General features: G+C 45.7%; 1 protein-coding gene across 3 annotated transcripts in view; it reads left to right on the top strand.

Moving 5' to 3' along the window:
* Window positions 1-6034: 6034 nt before the first annotated feature.
* Window positions 6035-15538, top strand: part of LOC143936210 (ABC-type organic anion transporter ABCA8-like) — a 113611-nt gene continuing 104107 nt past the window's right edge. Inside the window, exons 1-2 of one of the 3 annotated variants that reach the window (XM_077460622.1) lie at window positions 6035-6260; window positions 14720-14824. In XM_077460622.1, coding sequence (XP_077316748.1) covers window positions 14720-14824 — 105 coding nt within the window. In that variant the 5' untranslated portion in view covers window positions 6035-6260. The remainder of the gene's footprint in view (window positions 6261-14719; window positions 14825-15538) is intronic. The other 2 variants (XM_077460623.1, XM_077460624.1) reach the window with 2 other exon arrangements.

The raw sequence follows: 15538 nt of genomic DNA, 5'->3' as shown, positions 1-15538 counted from the left end.
CTGACTGCTGCCCTATACTGCAGCAGTCCTTCATTGGTATAGAGACTGACGTAAAGTCTTCTAATCAGTCACACACAACCTGCTTGGTCCACAAAAGTTCTTATAAGGACTGGTAACTTGGTCTAGGGTGCTACAGTACATAGGGTTGAGTGAGGTACAGTCTGCTATTCTATAAGGACTGTTATCGGTCCACAATACATAGGGTTGAGGTGCACTACTGCTGACTGCTGCCCTATACTGCAGCAGTCCTTCATTGGTATAAGGACTGACGTAAAGTCTTCTAATCAGTCACACACAACCTGCTTGGTCCACAAAAGTTCTTATAAGGACTGGTAACTTGGTCTAGGGTGCTACAGTACATAGGTTTGAGTGAGGTACAGTCTGCTATTCTATAAGGACTGTTATCGGTCCACAATACATAGGGTTGAGGTGCACCACTGCTGACCGCTGCCCTATACTGCAGCAGTCCTTCATTGGTATAGGGACTGACGTAAACTCTTCTAATCAGTCACACACAACCTGCTTGGTCCACAAAAGTTCTTATAAGGACTGGTAACTTGGTCTAGGGTGCTACAGTACATAGGGTTGAGTGCGGTACAGTCTGCTGTTCTGTAAGGACCGCTATCGGTCCACAATAGATAGGGTTGAGGTGCACTACTGCTGACCGCTGCCCTATACTGCAGCAGTTCTTCATCGTATAGGGACTAAGAGTTTTGTCACAGGGTGATTTAAAAAATGACAGGCAGAGGAAGAGGCAGGCCCTTCCGCAGGGGTGGTAGGGGTAGGGCAGGAGCAACAGCCTTGAGCCAAAGTGGGAAGTTGCAGAAGGTGCGTTCAATTACTTTAAAGGACACACCAGACTTGGTTGAGTGGCTGACTCAGCCTTACTCTTCTGCACCCTCCTCATCCTCTCGATCTGCACCCTCTTCTTCACTCTCTGCTATGTGCACCCCCAAAGACACTACCACCAACAACACCACCACCACATACCTTCCGCTTGAGTCACAGGAATTATTTTCCGATCCATATCAAGAGGACATTTCTGATGTGCAGCCACTCTTGGTATTGGATCAGGAAGAGGAGGTAGCAACAACCGCCACTCAGCAGTCTGACGACAGTACCCAGATCAGCCCAAGGAGGAGGTTGGTCCCCGGTGTTGCTGCCTACTCCGAGATCTCTACTTATAGTGGTGGGGAAGGTGACATTGATGATGACATGTCTAGTGATGTCACGTGGGTGCCCACAAGAGAGGAAGAGGAGGGGAGTTCAGAGGGAGATATGGACCAGCAGATAGGGAGGAGAAGCAGGAATAACTTACATTGCACAGGAGGGACAAAGCAGACTGCAAATGTATCAGGAGCGTGTCATCGACCATGTACGGTCACATCTGGCGCTCCCAGGACACCGGCACATGGCTCCGCAGTGTGGGCTTTTTTTAACGTGTCCGCTGCTGACAATAGCGTTGCCATCTGCAATCTTTGCAGTCAGTGCATTAGTCGCGGTAAGCCCAACACTCACCTAGGGACGACCGCCTTAAGAAGGCACATGAGCAGCCATCACCGAGCCGAGTGGGAGCAACGGAACACACAAAGCCACACTGCAGGCTCTCACCATCCAGCCTCGTCTTCTACTTCTCCCTCTCCTCTCTCCTCACAATTGTCCTCCACTCCACCTTCCATCATGCCAAGCTCACGTTTTTCTGCAAAAAGGCAGGCTTCCGTGGGCCTAATGTTGGAGCATAAAAAAATGATGACGCCGGATAACCCTCTTGCCCAACGGTTGACGGCTGGCTTGTCAGAACTGATAGCCCGCCAACTACTGCCATATAAACTGGTGGACTCGGAGGCCTTTCGCAAATTTGTGGCCATTGGAACACCACAATGGAAGGTCCCAGGAAGGAAGTATTTCTCGGAGAAGGGCATCCCAGAGCTATATGGCCATGTTCAGCGGCAAGTGAATGTATCTCTGGCACACAGTGTCGGTGCCAAGATACATCTGACCACAGACACGTGGTCTAGCAAACACGGGCAGGGAAGGTATATCACTTTTACTGCCCACTGGGTGAACCTTCTGACGGCCGTCAAGCATGTAACCCGTGGCACCCGTGTAGATTTGGTTTTACCGCCACGGATTGCATGCAGGCCTGACTCTTCTTCTCCTCCTCCTCCTACTCCATCCTCCTCCCTCTCCTCCTCAGCTGCCTCCTCCTTTTCTGCTGCTAGCGTCTCTTCCGCTGCACCGCCCAAGCTCCCCAGAACCTATTCCACATGCCAGGTGAGACGTTGCCATGCGGTGCTGCGTCTGTTGTGCCTGGAAGCCAAGAGCCACACTGGCCCGGCACTCCTTTCAGCTTTGCGTTCACAGGCAGATCAGTGGCTAACACCGCTCAATTTGACAGTTGGTAAAGTGGTGTGTGACAACGGTGCCAATCTGCTTAGCGCATTGAAACAGGGCAAAATCACGCACGTGCCATGCATGGCACACGTCTTAAACTTGGTCGTGCAGCGATTCCTTGTCAAATACCCTGGGGTCCAGGACATCTTGCGGCAGGCAAGGAAAATCTCGGCCCATTTCAGAAGATCTTACACGGCCATGGCTCGCCTTGCTGACATTCAGCGGCGACACAATCTGCCGGTCAGACGTCTTATTTGCGATTGCCCGACGCGATGGAACTCAACCTTCTATATGCTTGATAGGCTGCTCCAGCAGAAACGTGCAGTTAACGTCCACCTGTATGAACTCTGCGGCACAACCGGTTCTGGGGAGCTGGGTTTTTTTTCACCGCGCCAGTGGCTGCTCATGCGCGACGCATGCAGACTTCTGCGCCCATTTGAAGAGATCACCAAACTGGTCAGTCGCAGCCATGGCGCCATCAGTGACATGGTACCTTATGCCTTCTTTATGGAGCGTGCATTGCGTCGTGTCATTGATCAGGCTGTGGAGGAGCAGGAGCGGGAAGATGAGGAAGTCGCAATGCTGGATGAATTCCCATGGGGGGGCTACTCTATCTGAGACAAGTCAACAACAGGAGTCTGAAGAGGAGTCAGAGGAGGATGGTGCCGGGGCGGATGAGGAGGAGCAAGAAGAGCATGCTTTAAACCTTTCTGGGATCCCTGTTGTGCGTGGATGGGGAGAGGAGAATGAAGAGGACGACATTATCCTGGATGATGAGCAGGAGCCGGGCCACCACACCGCTTCCACTTTAGTGCAAATGGGGGCCTTCATGCTCCAGTGTTTTAATAGGGACCCCCGTATAAAAAGCATAAGGGTCAAGGACCAGAACTGGGTGGCAACGTACTTAGACCCCCGGTACAAACACAAAATGGCGGAAATGTTACCGCCGTCGCAGAGGGCTGTCAGAATGCAGCACTTCTAGGCCTTGCTTCGAGAAATGCTGCATTCTGCTTTTGCGTGCGCTGGCAGAGGAGCAATTCCCACTCCCAGAGAAGGAGTTGCGGGTACCAATCCAACAGCGCCTGCAAGAAGAGGCCGGTTTGAAGATGTGTTGGTGACTTCGGATATGAGGTCATTCTTTCAGCTGACCCATCGACAGGTGTCATCCGGATCCAGCATCAGGGAACGCCTAGACCGTCAGGTGTCCGACTACATTGGGTTAACGGCCGATGTGGACGCTCTGAGGAGTGATGAACCCCTGGACTACTGGGTGGGCAGGCTTGACCTCTGGCCAGAGCTTGCCCAATTTTCAATCGAACTGTTGGCTTGCCCCTCATCCAGTGTCCTGTCCGAAAGGACGTTCAGCGCAGCAGGGGGGATCGTGACCGATAAGCGTACTCGCCTAGCTCACGACAGTGTTAACTACCTCGCATTTCTAAAAATGAATGAGGCATGGATCTCGGAGGAATTCAACACAGGTGACCAGTAGACCATGTATATGTCTATAAACTATTTTTTTAATCAAGCACACAGACCTTCTTTTTTCATTTAGCTCACTTCCTTGTCCCAAAAAAGCACACCGTACTATATGCCCCTACCCTCCTCTTTGAAGAGGTTGAGCGGTGTCATATTTCTACTGGGGCTGCTTATGAGGGGATCACACCATCCCTGTGCTGTGCTGACTTCCTCCTGGGGGTTCTTATTATGAGGGGATCACACCATCCCTGTGCTGTGCTGATTTTCTCCTGGGCCTGCTTATTATGAGAGGATCACACCATCCCTGTGCTGTGCTGACTTACTCCTGGGGGTTCTTATTATGAGGGGATTACACCATCCCTGTGCTGTGCTGATTTTCTCCTGGGCCTGCTTATTATGAGAGGATCACACCATCCCTGTGCTGTGCTGACTTACTCCTGGGGGTTCTTATTATGAGGGGATTACACCATCCCTGTGCTGTGCTGAGTTTCTCCTGGGCCTGCTTATTATGAGGGGATCACACCATCCCTGTGCTGTGCTGACTTACTCCTGGGGGTTCTTATTATGAGGGGATCACACCATCCCTGTGCTGTGCTGATTTTCTCCTGGGCCTGCTTATTATGAGGGGATCACACCATCCCTGTGCTGTACTGACTTCCTCTTGGGGGTTCTTATTATGAGGGGATCACACAATCCCTGTGCTGTGCTGACTTACTCCTGGGGCTGCTTACGGTGCTGCTGTCAGTGCTGTATATCACGGTGCTGGTGTGAGTGCTTAATGTCACGCTTTTGATGTCAGTGCTCTCTATCACGGTGCTGCTGTCAGTGCTGTATATCACGGTGCTGATGTCAGTGCTTAATGTCACGCTTCTGATGTCAGTGCTCTCTATCACGGTGCTGGTGTTAATGCTTTATGTCACGCTGCTGATGTCAGTGCCCTCTATCACGGTGTTGCTGTCAATGCTGTATGTCACGGTGCTGATGTTAATGCTTTATGTCACGCTTCTGATGTCAGTACTCTCTATCACGGTGCTGCTGTCAGTGCTGTATATCACTGTGCTGATGTCAGTGCTGTATGTCACGCTTCTGATGTCAGTGCTCTCTATCACGGTGTTGCTGTCAATGCTGTATGTCACGGTGCTGGTGTTAATGCTTTATGTCACGGTGCTGATGTCAGTGCTCTCTATCACGGTGTTGCTGTCAATGCTGTATGTCACGGTGCTGGTGTTAATGCTTTATGTCACGCTGCTGATGTCAGTGCCCTCTATCACGGTGCTGCTGTCAGATGCCTCTATCACGCTGCTGATGTCAGTGCTCTCTGTCACGGTGCTGGTGTCAGATGACTCTATCACGGTGCAGGTGTCATTGCTGTATGTCACGCTGCTGGTGATCATCTCCTGCACCCTCTTCTTTGCCTACCCTGGTCCCTGACCTTCCCTCTCCTCCATTGCCTTCATGCGCTCCACAGTCCTGAATTGTCAGAACAATTTTCCAAATAAAAAAAGAATGCTTGTAGTTATCGATCCCAAATTCACCTCATACATGTGTTATGTCATTGGCCATGTGGTGGGACTATGTTTGCCCAGCTAATAATTATTTTGTGGCTGCAAATTTGACCTAAAGGTTTGCGAAGTTCGCCTCCCATTGAAGTCAATGGGGCCCGCCGCGAACTTTCGGTTTCGCGAACTATCGGCCGCGTTCGTGAAACGTCCCGTCGGAAGTTCGTCCATCACTACTAACAACAAATCAATATGTATAATAACATAAATTGAAAAAAGGGAGATAAAAAAACAATATTAAATACTTTACTATAATAAGCATATCATTCTATTAAAACACTGCATTGTAAAAAAAAAAAAAAATCTAAATCATTCATAGGTCTGGATATCGCTCAAGTGACAAGGACCCCTCCCCCATACAGTAAAATATGACAATTAGGATTTGTGTTGTGCCTTCTGTATCTTGCACAATGCTGACCACAGAGCCGGCCAATCCTCGTAGATTTGATTGTCTGATCTGTGCAAAAGTTCAGCTCTTTGGGTTTAGTTCCCCCCCTCGGAAGGGAATCCTGGCTTCCTCTGCCCCCCCCCCCCCCCCCCACATCCATTCAATCATCAGATGAAGAATGTGGATGGGATGGGGGGTGACGGTTCGGGGCTGGAGGTCCGCACAATATGAGAATTGTCCCCGATGGAGAGGTTTTTTCCGGCTCACACACAATTGAGAACAGCGACCCCAGCGAGGATTCCGGGAGCTGCGCCAACATCACAGCTGTGTCCAAGTCACGTGACCTCCTCAGCCCGACGCTGTGCTGGGCGAAGAAGCACAACAGATGGTGGTGTAGGAGGAACGGGGCGGCCGTGTGTGTGTGATCCTCTCCGACACCCAAGGTAAGTGGATTTCCTGCCCGGGAGAGATTTGTGGTCGTGGCCACGACTCCTCCAACCAATAACAGTATATGGGAGATTATTATTATTATTTAGGATTTATGTAGCGCCAACAGTTTGCACAGCACTTTACAATCTTACGGGAAGACAATACAGTTACAATACAGACATACAAGAGGGTTCTGCTCATAAGAGCTTACACTCTAAAAGGGCGGGGAGATATTGTACATGCCTGTCATGCTTTTACTGCTATCTCGGGTCCATCAAGCTGTTCTCCAGGCAGCTATAAAAAAAAAAATCAGATGATCACCAGGCATTTTAAGTCCCTAATGGTGACCTGGTATTGGCCCCTGTACAGCAGAGCTCGGACTGGGAGTGGGGAAAGCACTATTCCTCCCAGGAACACCAATGATGGGGCACTATTCTTCCCGGGATTACCAATGATGGGGCACTATTCCTCCCAGGAACACCAATAATGGGGCACTATTCCTCCCAGGAACACCAATGATGGGGCACTATTCCTCCTGGGAACACCAATGATGGGGCACTATTCCTCCTGGGAACACCAATGATGGGGCACTATTCCGCCTGGGAACACCAATGATGGGGCACTATTCCGCCTGGGAACACCAATGATGGGGCACTATTCTGCCTGGGAACACCAATGATGGGGCACTATTCCTCCCAGGAACACCAATGATGGGGCACTATTCCTCCTGGGAACACCAATGATGGGGCACTATTCCTCCCAGGAACACCAATGATGGGGCACTATTCCTCCCAGGAACACCAATGATGGGGCACTATTCTGCCTGGGAACACCAATGATGGGGCACTATTATGCCTGGGAACACCAATGATGGGGAACTATTCCTCCCAGGAACACCAATGATGGGGCACTATTCTGCCTGGGAACACCAATGATGGGGCACTATTCTGCCTGGGAACACCAATGATGGGGCACTATTCCTCCTGGGAACAACAATGATGGGGCACTATTCCTCGCAGGAACACCAATGATAGGGCACTATTCCTCCCGGGAACACCAATGACGGGGCACCATTCCTCCCAGGAACGCCAATGATGGGGCACTATTGTGCATGGGAACACCAATGATGGGGCACTATTCTTCTCAGAAACACCAATGATGGGGCACTATTCTTCCTGGGATTACTAATGATGGGGCACTATTCCTCACAGAAACACCAATGATGGGGCACTATTCCTCCCAGGAACACCAATGATGGGGCACTATTCCTCCTGGGAACACCAATGATGGGGCACTATGCCTTCTAGGAACACCAATGATGGGGCATTATTCCTCAGGGGAACACCAATGATGGGGAACTATTCTTCCCAGGAACGCCAATGATGGGGTACTATTCTTCCCAGGAACAGCAATGATGGGGCACTATTCCTCCCGGGAATGCCAATGATGGGGTACTATTCTTCCCAGGAACACCAATGATGGGGCACTATTCCTCCCGGGAACACCAATGATGGGGCACTATCCCCCCCCCAAGAAAACTAATGATGGGGCACTATCCCCCCCCCAGGAAAACCAATGATGGGGCACTATTCCTCCCGGGAACACCAATGATGGGGCACTATCCCCTCCCCAAGAAAATGATGGGGAACTATCCCCCCCCAGGAACACCAATGATGGGGCACTATTCCTCCCGGGAACACCAATGATGGGGCACTATCCACCCCCAGGAAAACCAATGATGGGGCACCCCCCCACACACAGAAATACTTAGGATCATGGGGCACTTGTCATAGAAATGAATGTACTGTCTGAGTAGTATAGGCATTAGCCACCACCCTATCACCTCACAGTGTGCGGCTCTCTCTGTCTATTCCCTCCAGGCAGCGGGCGAGGCTGAGACTGATCAGTGGGGAGCTGATGTGAGCGAGGAGGAGGAGGAGGAGGAGGGGGAGGGGGAGGGGGCGCCGTCTTGTACACAGGAGGATTCTAAGGGACTGGCAGGGAGGAAGGTTCGGACCAACTAATCAATAAGGAAAATAATCATTGACACCGATTTTCCTTATCGATTATTATCGATAATATTGATTAATCGTTTCAGCCCTAATTTCTATAAAATGAACCTACACCTAATGTATTAAAGTCTCAGAATCATCTAATTGGTCGTTTTAAGCGATCTTAAGAGCCTAGATGATCTGAATGTCCTTCTGATGAGATCCTGCCCCCGGTGGTGGTGGGGGGGGGGGGGATAATCTTCTGCGCACAGCTATAAGTGGATATAACAGAGGACAACGCAAATAACCGGCAGCAGAGAAACGCACACGCGCCCGCCGGCTCCTCTACTGTACAGAGCGCCATGTAAGAGGGCTCACCTAAAGGGGAACTCCGGGCTAGGAATGGGGTTAAACATCTCGGGCGTTCAAAGGGTTAACTGTGTGCCTAGCCAGTGTTTGTGTGTCCTGTGTGTGCTGCTTTTACTAAGGGAAATGGTGGATTGTATTCCCTGCTGCCAGGACGGAGCTCTGCTGCATTGTCTGCATAGGTAGAGCTCCATCCAGCCTCTCTCCTTGATAATCAGAACGTGACGGAGGACATCCATTGGCTGGCAACGGAAGAAAAATTGGTGCACTGGGCCGTTACGCACGCCACCCCCCCCCCCAACCCAGAAGTGAAAAATCACATATACCAAGCATTACCAAGCAGAAGCAGTGCGCCGGGGAGAGAGCGCCCCCTACCCAGAAGTGCAGAATCACATATACCAAGCATTACCAAGCAGAAGCATTGCATCGGGGGCAAGAGCGCCCCCTACCCTGAAGTGCGGAATCACATATACCAAGCATTACCAAGCAGAAGCAGTGCACCGGGGATGAGAGAGCGCCCCCTACCCAGAAGTGCGGAATCACATCCCCGGTGCACTGCTTCTGCTTGGTATATGTGATTCCGCACTTCTGGGTAGGGGGCGCTCTCTCATCCCCGGTGCACTGCTTCTGCTTGGTAATGCTTGGTATATGTGATTCCGCACTTCTGGGTAGGGGGCGCTCTCTCATCCCCGGTGCACTGCTTCTGCTTGGTAATGCTTGGTATATGTGATTCCGCACTTCAGGGTAGGGGGCGCTCTTGCCCCCGATGCAATGCTTCTGCTTGGTAATGCTTGGTATATGTGATTCTGCACTTCTGGGTAGGGGGCGCTCTCTCCCCGGCGCACTGCTTCTGCTTGGTATATGAGAACGTGCCCCCTACCCAGAAGTGCGGAATCACATATACCAAGCATTACCAAGCAGAAGCAGTGCACCGGGGATGAGAGAGCGCCCCCTACCCAGAAGTGCAGAATCACATATACCAAGCATTACCAAGCAGAAGCAGTGTGCCGGGGGCGAGAGAGCGCCCCCTAGCCAGAAGTGCGGAATCACATATACCAAGCATTACCAAGCAGAAGCGGTGTGCCTGGGGCGAGAGAGCATCCCCTACCCATAAGTGCGGAATCACATATACCAAGCATTACCAAGCAGAAGCAGTGTGCCGGGGGCGAGAGAGCGCCCCCTACCCAGAAGTGCGGAATCACATATACCAAGCATTACCAAGCAGAAGCATTGCATCGGGGGCAAGAGCGCCCCCTATCCTGAAGTGCGGAATCACATATACCAAGCATTAGTGATGTGCCGGGGGTGAAAGCGTGCCCCCTACCCAAAAATGCAGAATCACATATACCAAGCATTACCAAGCAGAAGCAGTGCACCGGGGATGAGAGAGCGCCCCCTACCCAGAAGTGCGGAATCACATATACCAAGCATTACCAAGCAGAAGCAGTGCACCGGGATGAGAGAGCACCCCCTACCCAGAAGTGCAGAATCAAATATACCAAGCATTAGCGATGTGCCGGGGGCGAGAGCACACCCCCTACCCAGAAGTGCGGAATCACATATACCAAACATTACCAAGCAGAAGCGGTGTGCCAGGGGCAAGAGAGCGCCCCCTACCCAGAAGTGCGGAATCACATATACCAAGCATTACCAAGCAGAAGCAGTGCACCGGGGATGAGAGAGCGCCCCCTACCCAGAAGTGCGGAATCACATATACCAAGCATTAGCGATGTGCCGGGGGCGAGAGCACACCCCCTACTCAGAAGTGCGGAATCACATATACCAAGCATTACCAAGCAGAAGCGGTGTGCCGGGGGCAAGAGAGCGCCCCCTACCCAGAAGTGCGGAATCACATATACCAAGCATTACCAAGCAGAAGCGGTGTGCCGGGGGCGAGAGAGCGCCCCCTACCCAGAAGTGCGGAATCACATATACCAAGAATTACCAAGCAGAAGCATTGCATCGGGGCAAGAGCGCCCCCTACCCTGAAGTGCGGAATCACATATACCAAGCATTAGTGATGTGCCGGGGGCGAAAGCGTGCCCCCTACCCAGAAGCAGTGCACCGGGGATGAGAGAGCGCCCCCTACCCAGAAGTGTGGAATCACATATACCAAGCATTAGTGATGTGCCGGGGGCGAAAGCGTGCCCCATACCCAGAAGCAGTGCACCGGGGATGAGAGAGCGCCCCCTACCCAGAAGTGTGGAATCACATATACCAAGCAGAAGCAGTGCACCGGGGATGAGAGCGTGCCCCCTACCCAGAAGTGCGGAATCACATATACCAAGTATTACCAAGCAGAAGCGGTGTGCCAGGGGCGAGAGAGCGCCCCCTACCCAGAAGTGCGAATCACATATACCAAGCAGTACGTCGGGTGCGACAGTGCGCCCCCTACCCAGAAGTGCAGAATCACATATTGTATATACATGACTTCCCGTCCGTCAAAGCCCTTGTACACAGGGTCGGAGAATCCGTCGGAATGTGTCCTATTGGACCGTGTTGTCGGATAATCCGACTGTGTGTGGTATGCATCGGACTGATTCCGTCGGAATATCCGTCGGACCCAATTTTCCAACTTGTTGGAAATATTTTCCGACAAACTGGTCTGATCGGACCTTGTCCGATCATGTGTAGAGAATTCCGATTGGACAAAGTGCCACGCATGCTCAGATCAAATTCCTACATCAAAGCTATTGGCTACTAGCCTGAACGTAGTCCCGCCCTAACGAAATTACGTCATCAGGTTCTGAATGATCAGATGACAACTTAGTCCGACCGTGTGTATGCAACAGTTTCGGACACAATCCAACGGGCAAAATCCGACGGACAAAATCCGACGGATTTGGTTGTCGAAATCTCCGACCGTGTGTACAGGGGCTAAGACTGCCCTGTCTATGGGGTGACAACACTGCTGTGCAATTTCACTGCAGAACAAATAGCGTTGTCACCCTTACACATGAAGTTGAACAATGATGTATCTACTGGCAGGATCATCAGGGAATACCACTGTGCTATGGGGGGGAGGGGCCACCTTTGTTCTCATTACTGACTGGCTGCATCATATACGTCATTCTGGTCAGAGTTCTACTTTAAAGGGCCAGTCCACTGACAGCGGATCTTCCCATCTGTGGTGGATGTCCGGTGATATCTTCTGCCTTTCGGGGGGCGCTGGATGTGTTGTGTTTCGCAGAGCTCGGCAATCATTGCAAGTTCTTTGTTACATTTTGAACACATTCTTATGTATGCGGCTGGTTGCTGAGAGAAGCGCGGAGAGTAACATCTGTGTGACATCGCCGGGAAGTTACTCCAGCTTCTGGAGGATTTCTTGTTTTTTGGAGACGTGAAATCCCTCGTGGCTTTGCAGTTTTACATAATGTACTCAACTTATTATTGAATAGGAGAGCAGCTCAGCCTCAGGATCATTAAACAGAAAGCAAAATAAAAAAAAGATACAAAAAATCAACAAAAAGATACAAAAACAAGTATTTTCAAATTGATCATTAAACAGAATGCAAAATAAAATAAAAAAGATACTTGTTTTTGTATCTTTTTGTTGATGTTTTGTATCTTTTGCATTCTGTTTAATTATCAATTTGAAAATACTTGTTTTTTTAATCTTTTTGTTGATGTTGTGTATCTTTTTTTTTTTTTTTGCATTCTGTTTAATGATCAATTTGAAAATACTTGTTTTTTTAATCTTTTTGTTCATGTTGTGTATCTTTTTTTTTTTTTTTTGCATTCTGTTTAATGATCAATTTGAAAATACTTGTTTTTGTATCTTTTTGTTGATGTTTTGTATCTTTTGCATTCTGTTTAATTATCAATTTTAAAATACTTGTTTTTGTATCTTTTTGTTGACGTTTTGTATTTTTTAATTGATCATTAAACAGAAAGCAAAATAAAAAAAAAGATACAAAAAATCAACAAAAAGATACAAAAACAAGTATTTTCAAAATTGATCATTAAACAAAATGCAAAATAAAATAAAAAAGATACTTGTTTTTGTATCTTTTTGTTGATGTTTTGTATCTTTTGCATTCTGTTTAATGATCAATTTGAAAATACTTGTTTTTTTAATCTTTTTGTTCATGTTTTGTATCTTTTTTTTTGCATTCTGTTTAATGATCAATTTGAAAATACTTGTTTTTTTAATCTTTTTGTTCATGTTTTGTATCTTTTTTTTTTTTTGCATTCTGTTTAATGATCAATTTGAAAATACTTGTTTTTGTATCTTTTTGTTGATGTTTTGTATTTTCAAATTGATCATTAAACAGAATGCAAAATAAAAAAATAAAAAAGATACAAAACATCAACAAAAAGATAAAAAATAACAAGTATTTTCAAACTGATCATTAAACAGAATGCAAAATAAAAAAAAGATACAAAACATCAACAAAAAAGACTAAAAAAAGTATATATTTTTTTATTTTGCATGCTGTTTAATGATCAATTTGAAAATACTTGTTTTTGTATCTTTTTGTTGATGTTTTGTATCTTTTGCATTCTGTTTAATGATCAATTTGAAAATACTTGTTTTTTTTAATCTTTTTGTTGATGTTTTGTATCTTTTTTTTTTGCATTCTGTTTAATGATCAATTTGAAAATACTTGTTTTTGTATCTTTTTGTTGACGTTTTGTATTTTTTAATTGATCATTAAACAGAAAGCAAAATAAAAAAAAAGATACAAAAAATCAACAAAAAGATACAAAAACAAGTATTTTCAAAATTGATCATTAAACAAAATGCAAAATAAAATAAAAAAGATACTTGTTTTTGTATCTTTTTGTTGATGTTTTGTATCTTTTGCATTCTGTTTAATGATCAATTTGAAAATACTTGTTTTTTTAATCTTTTTGTTGATGTTTTGTATCTTTTTTTTTTGCATTCTGTTTAATGATCAATTTGAAAATACTTGTTTTTGTATCTTTTTGTTGATGTTTTGTATCTTTTGCATTCTGTTTAATGATCAATTTGAAAATACTTGTTTTTGTATCTTTTTGTTGATGTTTTGTATCTTTTGCATTCTGTTTAATGATCAATTTGAAAATACTTGTTTTTTTAATCTTTTTGTTGATGTTTTGTATCTTTTTTTTTTTTTGCATTCTGTTTAATGATCAATTTTAAAATACTTGTTTTTGTATCTTTTTGTTGACGTTTTGTATTTTTTAATTGATCATTAAACAGAAAGCAAAATAAAAAAAAGATACAAAAAATCAACAAAAAGATACAAAAACAAGTATTTTCAAAATTGATCATTAAACAAAATGCAAAATAAAATAAAAAAGATACTTGTTTTTGTATCTTTTTGTTGATGTTTTGTATCTTTTGCATTCTGTTTAATGATCAATTTGAAAATACTTGTTTTTTTAATCTTTTTGTTGATGTTTTGTATCTTTTTTTTTTGCATTCTGTTTAATGATCAATTTGAAAATACTTGTTTTTTTAATCTTTTTGTTGATGTTTTGTATCTTTTTTTTTATTTTGCATTCTGTTTTAATGATCAATTTTAAAATACTTGTTTTTGTATCTTTTTTTTTTTTTGCATTCTGTTTAATGATCAATTTGTTTTTGTATCTTTTTGTTGATGTTTTGTATTTTCAAATTGATCATTAAACAGAATGCAAAATAAAAAAAATAAAAAAGATACAAAACATCAACAAAAAGATAAAAAATAACAAGTATTTTCAAACTGATCATTAAACAGAATGCAAAATAAAAAAAAGATACAAAACATCAACAAAAAAGACTAAAAAAAGTATATATTTTTTTTTTTTGCATTCTGTTTAATGATCAATTTGTTTTTGTATCTTTTTGTTGATGTTTTGTATTTTCAAATTGATCATTAAACAGAATGCAAAATAAAAAATAAAAAAAGATACAAAACATCAACAAAAAGATAAAAATAACAAGTATTTTCAAACTGATCATTAAACAGAATGCAAAATATAAACAAAAATAAATAAAAACAATACAAAAAAACCCCAAAAAGATACAAAAGAAAGCCACAAAAAGCTAAAACAAAAAATTTAAAAGATACAAAAAAAATAGCATACAAGTTGAAAAACAGCAACAAGGAGTATTTCCAGAGTAATCATTGGTGATGTTTGTTTTTCAGATGACCGGAGGGACAGGGAGGGAGGCCAGCCTCGTCCAGCAGACCTTTGCTCTGCTGTGGAAGAATATTCTGGTACAATGGAGGCGTCTGGGAAATGTAGTGCTGGTAAGTAAACCATGACTGGGGGCAATACTGTGGTTGTTGGGGGAGGGGGGGTGCCCTTAAATGAGAGAACAATGTAAGTTGTTGCTGCTGACCTTTCCTTTCCTACAATAAATTTTCTCTGTTATTGGATGGTTATTTTAGCAAATGGGTCACTTTAAAGGCATTAAAGTGTAACTCCCGCCAACATTTATTTTATTTCCAGTAGAACTGATAGGATAAAACTTCTGCCAAGTCTTTTGGTTTTGTATTTTGGCTCTTTATGTTCGTATTAGCAGAGAGTTCCCCTTACTCGTTAGGTCTGCGGGTGCACGTAGGTCGGTGAGTGCATGTTAGGTCTGGAGTACCTTTGTATTGTCTTGTTGAGTATTGGTGTCAGGAAGCTAATTGTTAGGTAATCTGGACTGGGTATAATCCCCAATCCTCATTAAATTTAATAGGTACGATGCCCGGCGGGCGTGGAGAGGAGACTCGTTGTACATCTAGCAGCATGTATGCGTTCCTTGATCATCTGATCGAGGGTGAATACCGCTGTGCAAAATGTAAGCACGTTGTTTCCCTGGAAGCCCAGGTTCTGAATCTGGGGAAGCAACTGTCAGCACTGAGAAGTCCCTCCATACTAAAGGGGAGCCGGGAACGTACACGGCAGGTGCCGGCACAGAGGCGGGTGGAGACAAAGAGGTTCTGGCACTAGGAAAGAGTAGATGGGTGAGAGTC

Source organism: Lithobates pipiens, unplaced genomic scaffold (genome assembly GCF_037356315.1).
Source record: "Lithobates pipiens isolate NorthernLeopardFrog02 unplaced genomic scaffold, aLitPip1_a1.2 Scaffold_28, whole genome shotgun sequence".
In the NCBI taxonomy this organism is placed as follows: domain Eukaryota; kingdom Metazoa; phylum Chordata; class Amphibia; order Anura; family Ranidae; genus Lithobates; species Lithobates pipiens.
Note: the sequence above shows the minus strand (reverse complement) of the source record. Positions and strands in the feature narration are given on the sequence as shown.